This window comes from Leptonotus elevatus, chromosome 10, assembly GCF_054856555.1.
Source record: "Leptonotus elevatus isolate MCC_2025b chromosome 10, RoL_Lele_1.0, whole genome shotgun sequence".
Classification (NCBI taxonomy): domain Eukaryota; kingdom Metazoa; phylum Chordata; class Actinopteri; order Syngnathiformes; family Syngnathidae; genus Leptonotus; species Leptonotus elevatus.
This window is the reverse complement of record NC_141248.1, coordinates 9688526-9709200: the sequence shown is the minus strand read 5'-3', so window position 1 is coordinate 9709200 and position 20675 is coordinate 9688526. Positions and strand designations below refer to the sequence as shown.

The 20675-nt window shown below is 37.4% G+C and overlaps 2 protein-coding genes across 2 annotated transcripts; one reads left to right on the top strand and one right to left on the bottom strand.

The window, feature by feature from the left end:
• Nucleotides 1–6336: 6336 nt before the first annotated feature.
• On the bottom strand, nucleotides 6337–8941 carry ghrh (growth hormone releasing hormone). The gene is made up of 6 exons (XM_086087479.1): nucleotides 8863–8941; nucleotides 8564–8671; nucleotides 8034–8132; nucleotides 7055–7159; nucleotides 6800–6912; nucleotides 6337–6718 (listed from the first exon to the last, which is right to left on the bottom strand). The coding sequence occupies exons 2-5, from the start codon at nucleotides 8641–8643 to the stop codon at nucleotides 6828–6830; spliced, it is 369 nt and encodes a 122-aa protein (XP_085943605.1). The 5' UTR covers nucleotides 8644–8671; nucleotides 8863–8941; the 3' UTR covers nucleotides 6337–6718; nucleotides 6800–6827.
• Nucleotides 8942–10060: 1119 nt separating this feature from the next.
• Nucleotides 10061–20671, top strand: cdk5rap1 (CDK5 regulatory subunit associated protein 1). The gene is made up of 13 exons (XM_086087396.1): nucleotides 10061–10770; nucleotides 10843–10946; nucleotides 11033–11067; nucleotides 11152–11252; nucleotides 12394–12604; nucleotides 12680–12800; nucleotides 12886–13116; nucleotides 15367–15464; nucleotides 15687–15742; nucleotides 17503–17633; nucleotides 17713–17862; nucleotides 19074–19217; nucleotides 20283–20671. Exons 1-13 carry the CDS (start codon nucleotides 10377–10379, stop codon nucleotides 20412–20414), a joined length of 1908 nt encoding a protein of 635 aa, XP_085943522.1. The 5' UTR covers nucleotides 10061–10376; the 3' UTR covers nucleotides 20415–20671.
• Nucleotides 20672–20675: the final 4 nt, after the last annotated feature.

Sequence of the window (20675 nt, the reverse complement as noted above, 5' to 3'; positions counted from 1 at the left end):
TATTTTTATTATACATTTGTGTGTTTAATGTATGTAAACTGAACAACAAAAAAGTAATTGAACACCTATTTCTCCAGTTATACGAGTGGAACCTTTTTGTGAACCATTTGGATGAAAAGCATAAGGATTCAGAAGACGTTGTCTACCCATCACTACATTTTCGCTTAGCACTCAATTTAACTTGTTCACTCCCAGCCATTTTCACTGAAGCAACCCCCTTCGCTCCTGGCTGTTTTACTGGATTTAGACTGATTTTGCAAGGCCCACAGAATATTGTGTTCTATTGTTAAAGATAAAGATTAGAGTCTCTTCTTTCATCAGGATTTTTTTTTTACATTTCTACCTGTTACCATTTTGCAGCAATTAGCATTAGAATATAGCTAAGTTTCATCATTATTCACAAATCTGCTTAGAACTGTGGGGAAATCAGCTTGTTTGCAACATGGCCCTGGTTGATCTCTTATACTCTGCTGCCATCTACTGGCCGTTTTTGTAATTACTACCATTGCTTCACTCGTTCTCTGCAGTTCAGAGGCTGCATCAAAGCCTTCTGTATGCTCTCGCATTATATAAAATAAAAAAATGTGTTTTTTTCTGACATTTAAAATAGAACGTATTTATACATCTTTAGGAGCAAATGAGTTAGCAAAATCAAGCTTGGGATGGGAACCTTTGTCATTGGAACCGGTCCTGTTCCAAGAGGTCATCTTTACAACAGGGGAATAAATGTGATGTGCAGCTGTTACGAAACCAGGAAGCAAGCGCCAACGCCGGGGCAAACAAACAAAAGTAACTGACTAATGGTCGCTGCAATTTAATATGTTCTTGCAAAACTACTCACTGTTTCCTTGTTGAATGTTGACACCGGCGCTTCGTGCATTTGTGTTTGGTGAAGACATCTGTTGCCGGGATTGGTCAAAACAAACGCGTACAAGATGTCATTGACGCTGTTGAGAGTCTTCTGCCCAGATTTAGTTATAACTGTTTTGATTTAGTTATAACTGTTTAGATTTAGTCATAACTGCTTTAATTTCCTCCGTAGAGCTGGGTGAGTGTTTAAATGATGTTTGGGGGAGCTTCCTCTATTCCCACATTGATGAGCCATTTGTCTGGGGTGAAGCAAATGTGTTAATAGGATTTCTTTGTAAGTCTTATCTTGTGCTAGGTGCCGTCAGGTCTGAGACCTACTATATTTCCACATCAAAAGGCCATCTGTCAATGTGTATTGAATGCTGTAAAAGTCTGTCTTGGCTGGGGGCAGGGGTGGGGAGAAAGGGGAGAGGGGAGGGGTTTAGTGGTACCGCCTTTCTGATAGTATAAGAATATTGCAATTGTCAGCAATCTACACACTTGCGAGAGGACTGCAGCCATTTGTTTGTAAACTTGTTTGTGTCCGGAATATTCTGTAAAATAAATCCTTCGAAGGACCTGTTCACCGATCTCCAGTGTGTATTCGGATAAACAACATTCTCACTACCCGGAACAAACCGAACACGCAGAAAACAAATATTGTTTTCCAACAACGTGCAGTGAGCTCTAGGTTTGGGTAGGCAGGCAGTCGCAAATTGAGACGCGCACACCAATTGCAAATGTGTCAGCAGGCGAATGTCGGGTGACCATATTTTCATTTCCAAAAAAAGAGGACACTCATCTTGACCTTGAGATACTTGATACTCAGATACAAAATGCCATACATTCAAACTATTTTAACATATGCCTCCTCTGTATGGGTAGAAAATAAAACAAAAAAACATTACTCTCTTTTAAAGTCGGCCGGTGCGGCAGCTCAACACTTGCCACTCTGCTAAAGTTCTGGGCCACCGTCAGCCTGTGGCAGTCTGCCAGCCACAGTAAACGTTGCTAGTGCCTCCCATTTGCCGCACAACGAAAAACGGACAATTTCAAACCCGCCCGGACGCCTAGAAAGGATGTAATCAAAGTGAATATCTCCCTGTAAAACAGCCCAATTCCTCACAAAATCAAGCTAGCAATAGCAATGCCAAACGCCATGTAAAGTCAAACAGACAGTTAATCGAAGCACATCCACAAAGCCAATTTTTCCTTTTGCACCGTTCTTTGTGAAAAGTACGAATAATTCTTTGTCCCTTACTTTGATGAAGATCCGGTAGCTAAGACGTTGGTCTCCCATCCTTCAAAAAATGGTGTTTTCCCTCAAAAGAAAGGCGTGAAAATAGTTTGATATTCTCCAGAGTGGCGTCATCTTACTGCTTTACTGTGCACTAAGTGTGTTTTGAATTCACAAACGCACTGTGCAAACGTACGTTCGCGTAGGAATAATACAGCGATGTAAAAAGGCTGCGTAGCGATCTGCCTATTTGCGTAAAGGACTTTTCTACTGGGAAACTGACTAAGCAAAGTCTCTTTACAATTGAAACAAATTATAGTATTACAAAGGCAGTTGATACGATATCTTAACCAGCTTTGTTTTATTTTAATCAGTGTTTATTAAAGTTTGTATTCACATGAAAATTGTATGTTTCAGATACTGTGTTGATGGAAACTGAACCCCTATAAAATGGCTACTCCTCAAGAAAAGGCACACTGTGCAACCTGGTTTATTGAGACAAAATTATAAATCTAAATCTAGTTAAAATATCTCAACAACAGACTTTGTCATAAATTCGTTTAATTGTGAAGAGACGTTATGGACACCCTGTACTCCTACTGGACCCACTTAAACATGTTCCAGGCTTTTAAGTACCTGCCAATTATACTGCAGGTGCTGTAACATTCCTGGCCGGGAACTGCATGCTGGCACAGAAAGCAGTGAAGAGGTAAACGTGTCGCTGACGCACTGGCACAAAAGATTTCTTGGAGAGTTCCTTGTCCTTAAGAGGGAAAGAGAGAGCAATCAGAGTCCTTCCGATGTGAAGGACTTTTTGCTCCGAGGCCTCTTGATAGTTTTCTTGATCCGAAAGAGAGGGAAAAGTGCCGTCCTTAAGTCTTGGCCGCAAAGCTTGATATTGGTGCCAAGCTCCTCCTTGGGGAAGACACCTGACTGCCAGAGAGATGTTGTGAGTGGGCAATTTTTTGAAGAGCTCGTAAAGTATGTGAGTGAGCAATTTATCACTTGTGTCACGGCCTGAAGATGTTTTCTTTTTGCTTCTTCTTCTTCCCCTTTTTAATCTGTCTCTTGACTCTTTTTTTCTGGACTGCCACTGAGCAACGTAGTAGGTTGGCAAAGTACATGAGACATCGATATAAAGCCCGTTTTGTGTCTATCATGGCTGACGGCATGCGCGGCCGTGTGCTGCTCCTGCTCACTTTTCCATTTTTACACATCTGAATTAAGATTGGTGTGTTGTGAGCCAAAGTCATCAGCATTGTTTACATCATGGATAATCCTTGTGGTTTGCTTGTTTTTATGCTGCGTATTTAAATGCATGTCCAGACTCATCACATTCTAGATTTTTATTTATTTATTTTTATCAAATTCAGTGTGTTTTGCTTCCAAAGAGGAACTGGGTGAAATTGGTAACACAAACAGGTTCTCCTTTTTTCTTAAAGAAATTATTAAAAAAATGAGCCTAAGACATCAAACATAGACATTGAAACGGCACACGCTTTCCCCCTTGGAGTCGATCACCAATACATCGCATCACACAGTTGAAGATTAAGTTGCTGAATGGAAGGAAATTCAGAAAGTGATCAAATGTTGTTAAGATCATCCGAGTTCTATCCGACTGTGTTGCAACGTGATTGATCATGATTGCACGTCATCTCCCTGTGAGATTATTTTACTTGTTTTACAACTTATTCGGTGTCCTCTAACTTTTTTAACTCATTCACTGCCATTGACGGCTATAGACGTCAAAAATGTATTTTAACTATTTCTATTAGTTTGAAAAAAAATCCACTTTTGTTAATTTCTTTTTTACATCTTTTTTTGACCAAAAAATAAGAAAATATTATTAAAAATTAATTGTACTTGTAATTAATCGATTGACTTTACTAGTTATTTTTATTATTTAAAAAAAGAAAAGATTAAAAAAAGAAAAGATTATTACAAATTAGGGCCGTCAGGTGATTAAAATTTTTAATCGTAATTAATCACATGATTTCACTAGTTAACTCACGATTAATCACAAATTTTATATCTGTTCTAATTGTACAATAAAACAAAATTCATAGGTTTTCATACTCTTGTTAACAAAAGTGTGTGGGGGGAGGGGGGAACCTAATAGAAATAGTTCAAATGAATTTTTGACGTCTATTGCCGTCAATGGCAGTGAATGAGTTAATTAAAGGGGTCAACCCCAAAATTTTCTTTACAATAATATGTTTTATGCCGCCCCACAAGTCTAAACATGCCGTTGTGATAATTGTGTTTGTGGAATATGAGTTTAGCATCAAAATCCACCCGTTTTTACCCATCTCAGTGGGCTGCCACTTTGCCGCTTACTGTCAACTGAAAATGACATCACAGTTGCTCAAGACTCAGGTAACAGCCAATCACGGCTCAGCTTTAGAAAACACGTGAGCCCATATGACATATTGTTGTAAAGAACATATTTGGGTTAACTTCCCCCTTAAGGGTTTTATTTTTTCGACATAACCCTTCACCCACCGCCTCAATTCATTTGACCTCAAAACCTGTCTCAGATGCTCGTAAACATGCCAGCAGAGTCCCAATGCACTGCAACTGTACTGTACTTCAAACTGTACAGTTTGACTGCGTGTTAATACCATGCTTGTTTCCTATTTGATACAAATGCTGTTCGGTCCCTGAACGACCGGTGTCAGAGTTTGACCTGCAGTTTGAACATCGCCTTACACTACATGACCAAGTGTCCAACATAGGCGTAAAATGGCAGTGAGTTGGAGAACTCCGTATGAAAAATCCAATTGTTAAATAAAATAAACAAATAAATACATTTAAAGTGCCCAACATGGGCGTTTCCAAGGCCAAGATAACACCCACTTTGGATGACATAAATTATTTTGATGGGCCCTTATTGCCACAAAAAACAAAAATAGCGTTGAATTTCTCACCTATTTCACTGCTTTGTTACTCTAAGTTTGTACCCAAGATTTGGTTTGGAACGCAACTCCTCTGCTGAACGGGGGATCACTGCATACAGAAATAGTCAGAATCATTTCTCAATTTACTCAAAATTAATTTGCTCAGTGTGAAATGTGGGCGTGTTTATTCAAACACAAAGCTTTTATTTTGTTGAATGAATGGAAATAGGTGGATCCAGAGGTTAGGTTCATCTTCTGCCATCTAGCGGAAGAGCATTGAATTGTTCAAAAATGATTTGTCGAAAAAAAAATTCAGGCCAGTTAAGTGGAGTTTGATCAGCAAACCTGATTATATCTCACGGCACGCTAATGTACCACAGCACAGTGGTTGACAATCACTGTTCTAAATGTTATTTACAGTGTAAATATATATACTGTATGTACAATGTACATACATGTACATGTACATATAGGCCGTTTGCAATGTACTGGAAACAATGACTGTGGTATACGTTTTGTTTTTTGTTCAGGTGATGAGCTAAGTTAATTATAGCAAACAAAAGACAAGGAATTGATTATGCTTAAAATGCGGTTCGATTTTTAAAAACTAAAGAAAATGTGTATTATTTGGAAATCACATACAGACAACTCAGATGCATAAAATATAAATGGGGTGAAACTGGAAGGGCACAGGAGATTAATTTTTCTGGGTTATAATTGATGATAAATGCTCAATCTAAAATAGAAAAAAAATATTGCCGTCATTGACAAGATCAAGGACAGACTAGATTATAAATCACTCTACACACCAAACTGTTCCTGAATTTTACTACATTTATCATTTTGTGTTGAGGTTTGGAAAAACCACTACAATAACTTATTACAGTCATTAATCCTTCTACAATAAAAAGAGAACTATTCTATGGTAGGATACATAGAATACACCAATTTGCTCTTCGTAAAATGAAATATATTCAAATGTACAGATATTGTGTCATTTCAAACTGCACAACTAACGTACAAGGTAAAACAGCAAACCAGGAAAACATTCAAAGTCTCAGAAATATGGTTTAAGGGGTGAACACAATTTCAAAGTATTGAACATACGGACAATTAGGAAGAGGTTTTTCTTGTCAATTTGTGGTGTGAAATTGTGAAGTAGCATAAGCAAAGCATTAAAACAAATCATTTCAAGGGAATGAATAGACATAGAGTGTGCATTTGTAAAATTATGTATATAATGAAGAACAATTGGGTGTGCGGGCAAAAGTGTATATATATATATATATATATATATATATATATATATATATACATACATATGTGTGTGTGTGTGTTTGAAAAAATTTTTCATTCAACCCGCCTACTGCCTGAAGCCAGCTGGGATAGGCTCCAGCACCCCAGCAACCCTTGTGTGGAATAAGCGGTTTAAAAAATATATAAATGGTTGGATGGATTGTTTTGTATTTGTTTTTTTATGATTGTATATTGGAAATGAATTTCAAATTTCAAGCATTAAACTGTTGTAACATGTAGGAAATATCAGTGCCACACATAATCAGAGCACACAAAAAAAATGTGTTGTGATTTTCCTCACAGCTTCAATTAGAATAAAAATAACATAATATAATTTAGTTTGTGAAGAAACACAGGTAGAAGAAAACAAGCTGTGATGGTTTTAAAAATGAGCATGTGCTGCTTCCAGTCTGTACATGTGTCTTCTTTGCTCTGCAGCCTGTATAGGGAACAAAGAGTTGAATTACAGGAAGTCTGACACTCCGTTCTTTGCTTCCTGCGGAATATCACAACTGTTTACCTGAGCTTCATGGCATTTCATGAAGTCCTCAGTATCTTGGATTTCTCTGGATGGATGTCAAATCTTCTTTATAGGTTCCCTCATAGATATCTGAATGGCTTTCACTTTCGTCTCTGTAGAAAAAAACAACAACACCGGTGCTACAGGTTGTATTGTGTCACCGTCACCAATGGCCACAATAATATCCTCTGCTGTGCTTTCAGATGCTGGATTTGCACACATCTTAAAGTTTTTAATTCCTCCGGTAAAACCTACTCAAGACGTTTGCCCATGATGGTCTGAAGAAACTTCCTGGCGGATATTTGGCCCAACACTTTCCTGTAACTGTTTGTAAAGATGGCATCAGCATGGCGGCCCAAGCTAAAATAAGACAAAATACAAACATAAATAAATAAATACATAAATAAACAAATATATAAATAAATAAATACATAAATAAACAAATATATAAATAAATAAATAAATAAAAGGGGGGAAATCTTCAGATTACCTAGGTGGTTACAGTGTGATGCAACTCACCCACATTCATTAATAAATGCTAATACATTTTTGACTTAAAGTGTAATTTGCTAAAGGCCCCTGATTGACAGGGGCTCTAGAAAATAGCATTTTCATTAAGCACTGACATGAAGGGGGGGGGGGGGGGGGGCAAATAAGGGTAGACCAAGGAAACTGCAACAATTGAGCGCAATATTGACAGCTGTAAGGACAGACTCTAAAACAATTGTTACCTACATCAGGCACAACCCGATACTACACTCAAAGACGCAAACCACTCACTAGCAAAAAGAAAAGGAAGGTTGTGATGGAAGTGGAAGATTCTAGTCAGGCCATGTCTAGACTTAAACCCTATAGAGCAGGCGTTTTACCTGCTAAGGTTGGAGACTGGAGTAGCTCCCTCTCCAAAAAATACCAACGAGAAGAAAAAGCCTCACAAAAAAAGAAGGAAAAAGTTGTGACGTCAATATGTCACATGCTTCATGCAGTTAAGTACTGTAAATAGGACGTTAATTCACTTTAATCAAGTTTATCTGCGCCCATACATTTTCTCACCTAAACATTTGGTGTTCATTCACAAATAATGATATCTTCAAAGTTCTAAATCATGTTTCAAATCCGAATGAATACCTGGAACTAAAAGCTGAACTGCTGACTCATATTCAAAATCCAAACGTTTCCCATCGAGAACCGGTTTCACTCTCCCAACACTTTTGGAGAACAGTCTTGTACTGACCGTAAGTCTGTTCTTTCTTGGGAAGAACTTGTGTCTTCCAGATGCTCTGGGTTCTTTAGAGAAGATGTCATCAGGATGGATGTGTCCCTCTGGCCAAACCTGAGAAATAAATTCATAACAGTAACATATTTACGGCATTCAACTGTATTAACATTTCCTCACATTCCGTTGAAAAGGTCAGTGACAGTTGTAAGATTTGTAAAATGCTGGAGACACATTTTAAACTAAGAATATTCCTGGGGGTAAAAAATGCAGATTCTGCCACTAAAATAAAGATTAAGGTGCAATTACAGACATCGTGATTCTTTTTTAGCATAACAGTTTCAGAGGGTGCAGCTTCAACATGCAATGGTGCAAAGAAAAAATTGCTACAACATTTTTCACTTTTTCCATAAAAAAAGAAAAAGAAAAAGAAAAAAAGGTGGTCAATCAATATGGTCATCTCTGCCATTTCAAAAATGTAAATGGGATATGTATATATGGAAGATGACGCTTGACACCATTAAGGAGATGGGTGTAGTAAAGCTTACCTGATGGAGGGGTATAGTGGAGCTCCTGATATTGATATGAACAGGCAGTAAAACAGCAGCAATACAGCTTTCTCCATCATAAAGGTTGTCCTGTAGACGAATGGACAGCTAGAGAGTTTGGCAGCCACACAAATTAAATTAGAAAAAAATGCTGAAACACTACTTTTCCTCCATGAGCAACAACTTCTCTGTACAGGAGCAGCAAAGGAAATGAAACAAACAAACCAACTTTGCATGTTGAGGATGATCAAAGCAGACATTACACTTTATTATTATTTAATGGTCTTTCGCTCACTTACCTATAAATTGTGTGTGATAAAGGAGGATTGTCGCTCTTCCTTTTTATGCTTTGCTTCCCACCCTCATCATCTCTCACTACCACAAAAATACTGCAACACTGAAGTGAATGGTTTTCCCTGCATCCATGGTCAGTTTATACTCAACCTCCCAGTCACTCCCACATCAGGCATGATCACTCCCCCTTCTTGATTTTGCATGCTCACTCTCTCAAGATGTCACTATCTATCTATCTATCTATCTATCTATCTATCTATCTATCTATCTATCTATCTATCTATCTATCTATCTATCTATCTATCTATCTATCTATCTATCTATCTATCCATCCATCCATCCATCCATCCATCCATCCATCCATCCATCCATCCATCCATCCATCCATCCATCCATCCATCCATCCATCCATCCATCCATCCATCCATCTATCTATCTATCTATCTATCTATCTATCTATCTATCTATCTATCTATCTATCTATCTATCTATCTATCTATCTATCTATCTATCTATCTATCTATCTATCTGTCTGTCCTCCAATACACCTGATTCTAATGACTAGGATCGCTATCAGGCTTCTGCGGGGCTTGCTGATGAGCTGATATGACTCAGGTAGCCTATGTCGAAGTACGGAAACATAAAACCTGTAGACTATATGCGGACCAAGATTGGGGAAGCCTGATTTAATGATGATTACACACCCTTTTATTTGTAGGAAGGAAGAAAAATAGTAATACAATTAATGATTTTGAAAAGTATTTAGTATTATTTAAAACTGCTCATTGCGGGTCTCTCAGGTAAATAACCAACAAAGGATTCTCTGGTCTGGAAAATGAAAAATTGCTGCGGGACAATGAGTAAATAACTATTTCATTAATTTTCATAATTTAAATGTATGAAGAAGTAAAACACAGTGAAATTGTGTTGGTTAGTAGAAGAACTTAACCTTGCTGAAAGCACATAAGTCTCACCTTTATTTTTCTTTCTTTTTATCTCTTATTCTTTGGGATGGTCTCTTGAGGCTTATCTATTACCTTTTTATATAACAATATACCATACCAATTTGAAATTAGATTAATAAGTTTCAATAAACAAATGTATTAATTACAAATTTAAATAGTTAAAAAAAGGGGGGGGGCAGTATTACTTCATTCTACGGACCGTAATTGTAGACGGACTGCAGGGGGAAACATTTCTCTGACGGACAGACCGGCTGCAAGAGAGAGAAAATGTGTATTTGCGTGTTCGTTTTTTATCAGCTCGCCATAGACAGGACGGATTTAATTTGATTCGGTGAAATGTTGAACGTTGTAAACAAATGACTAACATATAAAATAGGAATTGACAAGATTTATTTTCCCGTGTTTACATTCAATCTAAATGAAATATCTAGTGTACGTACACATTGACTAGTTTAGAGTATTCAAAACCTTAGCTTTGGATGCGGCGTTTTTGGACGGGCAATTTTTTTCCGTATATGACTGACGATTAGTTGAAATAAGGGATTGTCCTCTTGATGTGTAGACAATCGGCCGTCTTTTTACGTGACATTTGCAAGCGCATGTTTCTACCCCGAAGAGGAGACAGCAGTATCACAATTAGGCTACCTGGTGTTGAACCAACCATGAAACAACTTTTGTATTTAACTCAGCTGTGTTGCTTTCCCAAAATGCGGATACCTGTCAGATATTTGCAAGTCAGACTGTGCTGTAATTTAACCAGTAGTGTACTTAGTGCGAGGGAAAAGCGGGGAGCATCGGATCAATTCAAGACTCAAATATCTTCTGGTCCAAGTTTTCACGATTTCATCCGAGCTTCCACTAGCAATAAAACAACTGCTTCAGACATCGAAGTAGAATACAAACACGAGTATCTTTCTGCTGACTTGGTGCTGGGGAATTCACAAAAAGGTGCATTGAAATATTTAACGTTACTTTGGAAGATTTTGCAGAGACGTAAATCATTGTTTTCTCTTCTTACAGTATATTTTGAAACCTATGGATGTCAAATGAATGTAAATGATACGGATATTGCCTGGTCCATACTACAGAGGAATGGTTATCAACGCACGGAACATTTACACGAGGTACTGTATGTGGCTTGATTCTATTCGTGATTTTAACATCACTTAATAGTTACTCCATACAACGTTCATGTGTTGTCTATCTGCAGGCAGATGTGGTCCTTCTTGTAACATGCTCTATCAGGTAAATTATCAGAATCGCTAGAAATGTTTGCAAATGGTTATCTATAGCTTTGTCATTTGGTTCAAGTTCAATTTTGTGCAACAGAGACAAAGCTGAACAAACTATCTGGAACAGACTACAAGAACTGACAGCCATGAAGATTAAGCGCCGTAGGAGTCGAACACCAATGAGAATTGGCATCTTAGGTATTATTGACAGTTCCGAACATCCGGGTATTTCTGATATTTCAGCAATGCAAGCACTTCCTTTACACGACGAGCATACAAACCAAGCAGATTGTTATAGTAGTCAAATGATATTTCATCACTTGAAATCAAAATAATCATCACAAATGAAAATACAATGATCCAATGTCTCATGCTTTTCAATTGACGGAGGGGATCATTTCACTTTGTAAGACCGCCATTATTACTCAGAATTGTTAACTGTAATTTGAGGTATTCACATTATATGGGATTCAGTAGATAATTCATTTCGCAATGTTTTAAACACTAAGCGGCAAGCTACTTAAGGTAGCAGAGAAGTGAATACCACTGACCTAAACAAAAAAACTAAAACAATGACAAACTTTTTCTCTTTTTAGATTTCCTTAATGATCCAAAGTAAGCGGTAGCAAATGAATGGATGGAAGATTTCCTTAATAATAATAATAATAATAATAATAATAATTTGTTATGTCTGAATTTCCACTACGTCTTTTTTTTTTTTAATCAGCTTACCTGTTGAAATGTAAATGATAGTTTTTGTTCTGTTTCCCTTCTAATCGCTTTACCTGAAGTAACAACTCTTTTTCTGGACTAAACTAACACTGAACACATTCAAACTATGATTGTAGATAATAAGGCTAAAAATCCTCATTCAAGCTAATTTACCCTTTTTCTCAATTGCTCTACCTTCTGCCAAATGGCAGAAGGGTTTGTTTACTAATGGTGCTATTGGAGTTATTTCCACCTTGAGGTACTTTGAACGTCGTAGGAAAACTAATATTCAAATGTTCTATAATTCTTCTTGGGTACTTTCACAGAGTTAATTTTTAAGGTTTTGTTTGTCATTGGCGACTGCACTGGATAATATTGAGGTGTATATCAATTGGCGACCTGCCACAGATAAATGTACAGTATATGAGGGAAAAACGGGATGCGATCAATGACGTCACTGATCAGATGGGCGAATAAAGAAATTGCAGCCGATCACACAATTTGCATAAAATGCAAAATATTGGCTTATCTGATATAGCCGACCAGATCAGTGGAAAGACGAGCAATATAAATAAACATGCATGTTGGCTTCAGAGCCTTTTTCCCACATGTGTGTGTTTCTATTGAGGTTGCATGGCGGAGAGACTGAAGACGGCGCTTTTGGAACGAGAGAAGCTTGTAGATGTCCTTGCTGGGCCAGACGCCTACCGGGATCTTCCCCGTCTGTTGACTGTGGCCGAGGGAGGTCAACAAGCAAGCAATGTGCTGCTTTCATTAGAGGAGACCTACGCTGACGTCATGCCTGTCCACCACTCTTCTCAGGGACACAGTGCCTATGTGTATGTTTTGTCAAGACGACCAATTTCTGGTCATTTTAATCATTCACATTAAATGCTCAAATTATGTCTTTGCAGGTCCATAATGCGGGGTTGTGACAACATGTGCAGTTACTGTATTGTTCCCTTCACCCGGGGCCGCGAAAGGAGTCGACCTGCTAGCTCTATACTTGAGGAAGTTCGTATCCTTTCTGATCAGGTAAGTCAGAAAAAGTTATCAAACTGAATAGAAAGCAGAAATATTGATTCAATTGCTACTGTATGTGTGATGCATTTCCTTGCAGGGAGTGAAGGAAGTGACATTGCTGGGTCAGAACGTGAACAGCTACAGAGACACTTCTGAAGAACAGTTCTGTGGTGCCATTCCGACTAAACTGAGCCGTGGCTTTAAGACTGTGTACCGCCCAAAACTGGGAGGCATGCGTTTCTCTGACCTGCTGGACGGAGTGTCACAAGTCGATCCCAACATGAGGATTAGATTCACGTCACCTCATCCCAAAGACTTTCCTGATGAGGTACATGACTGAGTTTGCAGTCTCGAAGCTGCTAACAAGATGTAAAATGTAGCCTCACTTTACCTCCCTCGCATTGCTGCTCAAAGAAACACTACCAGCTAAGGTTATTTTAGTTAACAAAAACTAACGACATAACAAAAATTCAAAAAACTTTTTCGTTAACGAAATAAAATAAAAACGAAAATGCTTTTAAAAAAACGAAAACTAACTGATACTACATTTTACGTTTACAAAACTGACTAAAACTAACTTATAATTAGAGCGAAAATTTAATTTTTTTAGTCTTTGGTAATTAATGTAATACATGAGCCTTTGGGGTAATTTTTTTATGTGATTTAAAGTATATTTATTTTGATATTACTTGTAATAAGGACGTTTGAAAGTATGTCGCACAGAAAGGGATGTCATCTAGCAGCAGCCAATAGAAAAGCGACTTCCGATGACCATTTTGGCTCCAATGGCTCGGCTCGCCTGCTTTTTCATTTAACTCAGCTAGGTAAGGCGTGTGTTACTTTTTTCATGTTACCATATACACTTGGGCCAAAAATAACCCAACTATGGATCAAAAATGGACCGATCCTCAACTTTGAGTCAAGAAATGGGTCTTTTAGTGTAAAACAACTCATAAATATTGGTCAGATACTTTACTTGGGTCAAAAAAATTGATCATTTTGTATAAATCAACCCAGAAAGTTGGCTCAAATTGACCCATAAAGTGGATCGGTCCATTTTTGATCTCTAAAAGGGGTTACTTTTGACCCAACTGCTTTTAGAGTGTAGTGTTAATTAAATATTGCACGCAAGTAATACACATTTTAAACGAAAGCTAATACTGAAACTAACTAAAGCTAAAACATTTTTTAAATAACTAAAACTAATCAAAACTAACAGAATTGTGCTGAAAATGAATTAAAACTAAGTAATAAAAAAAAAAATGAAAATGAAAATTCCAAAACTATGAATAATGCACCCAGCGGCACGTCAAGGGAGCTAGCATGAATTGTTAATGATAGATTATTGCCAAAAACAAAACGTTATCAGTTTCATATATTTTGTAAAACGCTTTTTCCATAAAAAAAATAATAATTCAAAATGTCTACTATAGCCGTTTAGGATTTAGGAACACAACTTTAAGTGCAATATGAGGCAGAAACATTCTAATTTTATACATTGTTCATATGTAAAATAACAAGGTATTAATGGATTAAAGTTGTGTTCCTATAATCTAAACGGCTAAATTTGACATTTTGAGTTGAACGTTTTTCTTTTTTAATGGCCAAACGTGATTTATAAAATGAATGAAGACAAAGTTCTATTTATCTTTTCCCTTTCTCTATTCATGGAAAGTGAATTACAAACTAGCCTTGGTCCAGAATATTGAAAAATAATTCAATCCAGTTACCAGCTGGTAATCTCATTTACAGCTACAAGCCATGCACTGTAGGTAATGCTAACAGCTAGCTGCTAGCCACTAACGTCGGAGACTTCTGCCCTATCATACAATGACTGTGTAATTAATTAGCAGTTTCTTCGCGTCCTAAATTAGCGATTGAACATGAGTTTGGGATAGCGTTGTGTTGACGTTGGTCGCAACTACAATGTCTATCAACTATGATAAAGAAATCCTAAACATCTAAAAGGGAAGACAAGCTAGCTATCACGCCACGACATGGGCCAACTTCAAATAAAAGTCTACTAAGGCTATTTCCATTGCCGTCAATATATTACTGTATTTGGGAAAATTTATTTTGAAGTGAGGCTTAGCGTGAATGCGCACTTTGTTTTTTGTTGTTTGTTTTTTCACCCCCACCAGGTAAGTGGTATCAAACATCCCTAGTTATTCCCAACATTGCCGACAAAACACAAATAGCCTGAACGTAAGTGTTGTGGCCACATGAAGACGTCGGGCTGTCTTTGTCACAATTTTGCCCGTTCCCGACCGAGGACATCAAAGCTTTAATGTGTACAGTTAGGCATATACTTACGGCACTCTAATCTCTAGCATTCAAAATTACAATGACGGCTACTTTCTTTTGTTAGCCAAACTATTTTAAAACTTGATTTTCGCTTATTGACACGTCATGTTTTTTGAGTGAGATGATTGAAAGTCATCACTCATGGGTCATTTTTGTAATCACTGCAAACTCTTGCTTTAAATCAACTCTGAACACAATCGTTCAAGTATCCATGACTGGTTGATTGACTGATGATTGATCAGCTTTGTGTGCGTGTTTGTGTGTGTGTTCATAGGTTTTGCATTTGATTGCGGAGAGAGAAAACATTTGTAAGCAGATCCATCTTCCAGCGCAGAGTGGGAGCAGTCAGGTGTTGAAAGCTATGCGCCGTGGGTGAGTAACTGTATTTAACTGCATTTAAGCCCTTTGGTATTACTCAGTTTTTGCATTACTTCAAATGTGATCTCATCTTGATGCAAGTTACAACAATAGAAAAACAATGTTATTTTAATTTTTTTAACTGATACCATACAGACTACCGTTTCCATATTCTTACTAAACACAAAGTAAATATACAGAGTGGAAAAAGTATGACTTGTATATTACTCGTTGCAGGTATACAAGAGAGTCATACCTTGAATTGGTACGGAACATCAATAATATAATTCAAGGTAGGCTACACTTTCCTCTCCACCGGTGTGAATGGTTTTCTCTGAGTCAGTGCTGTGTCTGACAGGTGATCAGTTTAGGGCAGGGAGGGGCAACCTAAATGATGGAGGGGCCTCACTTTTTTTTTTTTTTTTTGGTGAGTGCTACTTGGGGCTTCTTGTGAACACATATACGGCAGTGAAGTTTGTCCCCAAAGTTTCCCCTCTGTTTGCCGATTCTGCCATCCATCACAACAGCCGCTTCTCCAATTAAGCACAATGTAACACTATTAAGCCTTGAATAACAATAATATGTTTTTTGGAGCACACAAATTTAGTAAACAAACTGTCAAAAGTTCTTGTGGGCGGGCGGGGGGCGGGGGGGTGGATGTCACTGTTGTGTAATTTTGAGGTTGGATTTAAAGTGTCGATTTAGGTTGAAAAAATGTCATGGCTGAGAGTGTCGCTAAGCAAACTAACTATTTAAATTCAGTGTACATGTAATCTGCTGGCTATTTTACTCGAAAGACACCATTTTCTTGACCTATTGTATAATCTTCTTTTCTGACAAACCAGTATTGGAGGCGCTGTGAGCGATGTTTACTACCTTGGCAGATCGCTGATATTAAAACTTTCAACTGCTCAGCTAAAGTACAGTAAACATTTTTATTTTCTAAAATTAATTGAGGGCGAATCCTGGTCTAGGGTATACCACTGCTTCATCTGGAATAGTCTTTAAATGGTTGTAGGTCAAACTGGCACGCTCTCTACCTTTTTATATTATTAAAGTTGGGTATAAATTAGGGGTGTCAAGACGATTGAAATTTTTAATCGTAAATAATTGCACGACAATAGTTAACTTACGATTAATCCAAATTTTTATATCTTTTCTAAATGCACAATATTTTTTTTTTTACTCTTGTTAACAAAAGTGGAAAAAATGTTAAATAGAAATATAGCTGCATCTTTTAGTGATTGATAAAGTAAATAATAATTCATAAAATTTTGTTAAAATTAAAAAGATGTACTGTACTGTAAAAAAACGAGTGTGTGATTGATTTATGTTGAGGTCATTTTTTTCTGCCACTGGATGGCATAACTGCATTTGTAAGACATTGGTGACAGCTCTGTGCATTTTTCTTTTCATATTAAGAGCTATCTAATCTTTAACATGAAGTAACTTGTGAAATTCTGCCCATTTTTTAAATTGTAAAATACAACTTGACCCCAGTCTCCACAGAAATATGCATTATTAATACATTTATTGCTGCAAAATTTTGATGTGGATATGTCTGCTGCGTTGCGACTGGAATTTCCCCAGTACAGGTTTTCCAAGTAAGGGGCAGTCATTAATCGGACATTAAAAAAATTTGTGGCGTTAAAGGAACTTTAAATTAACTCAAAATGAACACACTAAATTTGACACCACTGGTATAAATTATTGTTATAGTAGTTTAGAACTAAGATAGGTAGAAGAAAGGTAATACTTTAAATCACTGGCATCGGGCCAAAATCTTGTAACTTCAAAATGGTCACTTTTCAGGAGACCCCAAAAATGACACGATTTATCAACCATTAACATTGCATCGTTTAGTACAAGACATTTTCAACACTTTAGATTGGTCAATAATTGGTAAAAATGACAACCACACATGGACTGAGCAAAACATACATATAACAACGTATAAAACTTTTAGGTCAACAATTGAAGATGTTTTTGTATACTTTCTTTGTTTGTTTTCCACTTCAACTTTGTACCTACCGTGTGTGTGTGTACGTGTCAGGCGTAAGTCTCAGCAGTGACTTCATCTCAGGCTTTTGTGGCGAGACCGAAGAAGATCACCAGCAGACCTTGTCTCTCATCAGAGAAGTAGGCTACAACGTCGGGTTCCTTTTTGCCTACAGCATGAGAAAGGTGAGTAATTCATGAAAATGCTTGCACCATCACTCACAACGTCATTTCTTCAACTTCTCCATTCTGTTGCCCAACCTAGAAAACCCATGCATTCCATAATCTTAAAGATGACGTGCCAGCGGATGTGAAGCAACGTAGGCTGGAGGAGTGTATCGCTGTGTTCAGACAGGAAGCTGCAAGGGTCAACGCTGCACTTATTGGCAGCACACAACTTGTCCTGGTGGAGGGGGTCAGTATATATATATATAAATAATCACGATCATTTTGGCAATAATTGAAATCGCAGTTATTCAAACGATTATTTATTTTTGGTACAAAACAAGAAAATATTTACACATTTAAAATGGTTAATAATATTATTATTATTATTTTATATATATATATATATATATATATAAATATATATATATAAAACACCTTACCTTTTTGTTGTGGTGTGATGGCATCAGTGGATGAAAAATGCTATGCCAATGCTTGCTTTAGTTCAGTGCTGAGGTTGTGTATTTTACATTGGGCATATTGTTAAGACTACTAAGGGGTCCTTGCGTGCGCTGTTTAACGTTAGGCACGTTGTTGAACAGCTAAGAGGGGTCCTCGTACCAGTATTTACAGAAGTAGTCACGGTAGTTAAAACGACGCGATAATCTCCTTCCTAAATCCACTGTGGTTCGTAGCACATTGTTGTTTTCCTTTGGGCGAAAGAACATTTTCGTGGAAAAATCGAAATGCACTCGCTAATGTATGGAGCACCTCCGGGAGTATTCACACTCTACGCATCGTATCAACTACCGCAACGTGAGGATATATATATATATAACAAATAAATATTTTTATTAATATATAAATATATTAATATAAAAAAAGGTGCAAATGTATAAATTTAAACAACTCAAAAATTAGTATCAATCTTTTTTTTTTTACATTTATGATGTTTTTGTAATTGTGGACTGTAATAATTGAAATTGAATTTCGATTAATTGCGCAGCCCTACTTTAACCTTTATCGATTATTGTTCTATGTAAAAATAAGAACCATAAGGTTTGGGTCATATCCTACTTGAGATGTAGTCACGTACAGGATACTTTTCAGCACTTTGCCAAGCAAAATCTTGAGCTTCGGATATGCAGGCGTCATTTTGTCTAACGAAAAAACGTCATCGATCCTTGTTCTAGTCACAAATTTCAAACATTCTGACTGCCTGCTTATCAGTTATTACTTTGTGCAAACATTGCAAGTTTTTCATATTCTTTTGCACTGATCCTGCTTGACAATCATATTGTCATCCTTAAAATAGCAAAGCCAGCAGATGTTTATAGAAATATATCAATGGATTTGTTGTGTGGAACAAAGCTCACTCTCAGCGGATGGTGCACATGTTGTACTAGGTTAGTGTAACCTCAGTGAGCAACAATGTTCATGGCGCCATTCGGTTTTCTCCAGGAGAGTAAGAGATCTGCCAAGGAGCTGTGTGGGAGAGCAGATAGCAACATGAGAGTGATCTTTCCCAGAGAGTATGTTGCCGTTCATCCTGCGAGTGAGTCCAACACGGCTGCAATCAACGTTGGAGACTACGTGCTAGTGAAGGTGGGACTTTTGTCTGTTTTCAGGTCGGTATGTCAACTATTATACGGATATGAGTGGGGAGACCTGAGTTTTAAGAAACACTTTAAAACCAGGCAAATGAAAAAAAATGCCAATTAATTGAATTGAAATAACAATCAAAAAGATTTTATTGTTTCTGCAGATTTAATACCTAAAACTGGTCCGCAGCTTGGTGGTTCAATCTAAATTGTCTAATAATCATATCATTCATTTTCATCGGGCTCCTCAATTGTATTAGTGTGAGACATTCAGAGAGATTTGAATGATTTGAATTCTCAATAATTAACTCATTCACTCCCAGCCCTTTCCACTGAAGCAACCCCCTTCGCTCCTGGCTGTTTTACTGGATTTTTACAGATTTTGCAAGGCCCACAGAATATTGTGTTCTATTTCTATAAAAATATGGACCTACCAAAAAAAAGATTATATTCTCTTCTTTCCCCGGGGAAAAAAAGTATATTCGTATCTGTTTCCGTTTTGCAGCAACTAACATTAGAATATTGACCATTTGCACCGACGTCACGTGATCACGTGACTGCCCTATGACGGACGGCGGAAGGAAAGGATTGTTGAATGCTGTTGACGGCTTTTTGTCTTCATTTGTAGGTATGTGATAAAAAAACAATATTTGGTTTACTCCCTTGTCTATCTGTAAAACCGACCATTTTATGAGATAAAGGGCTTTACGCTGTACGAGATTCAATGGTTACAATAAAGGCAAGTGGTTCTTTTGCCGTCCAGCGTCCCGGAGGGGGCGTTCCCATGAGGGCGGTGACATCACGTGCAAAAGGTCAATAGCTAAGTTTCATCATTATTCACCAACCCAATAACTTTTTGCAACATGGCCCTGGCTGATCTCATACTCTGCTGCCACCTGTTGGCCGTTTTTTGTAATAACTACCATTGCTTTAATCAAGTCAGAGGCTGCATCAAAGCCTTCTGCATGCTCTAGCAGACCAGTTTGGGACCATGGCAATATTTCAAATAGAACGGTTTCATACGTTTTTGCGAGCAAATGAGTTCATGCCTGTCTTTTCTCTTTTGCAGATCACGTCGGCCACCTCACAGAGTTTGAGAGGTCACGCCATGTGTCACAAACTTCCCTTGAAGTCCAGCAAGTATGATGATTATTTGCCTTCCCAGCCAAGATTGCCACATGACCTTGATCGACACTGCTGACAGCTCAGAAGACAAATGACATTAAAGTATCATTTTGTACCAAAGATCTTCGTCACTTTGGTCCACTAAGTCAGTGTTGATCTCGTGATGTTACAAAAATCTCAACACAACTGTTAGTGTCATGTGTAATGTACGAGTTGTTAAGTAAGTTATTATGGTTAAATGTGTTTTCGTCGATTTGAGTGTAACCATATTTGGTTTGTGTTATTTAAGTTTCAGGAATTCGTTAGATGGCGATTAAATGTCGTGAAGCAGCACACC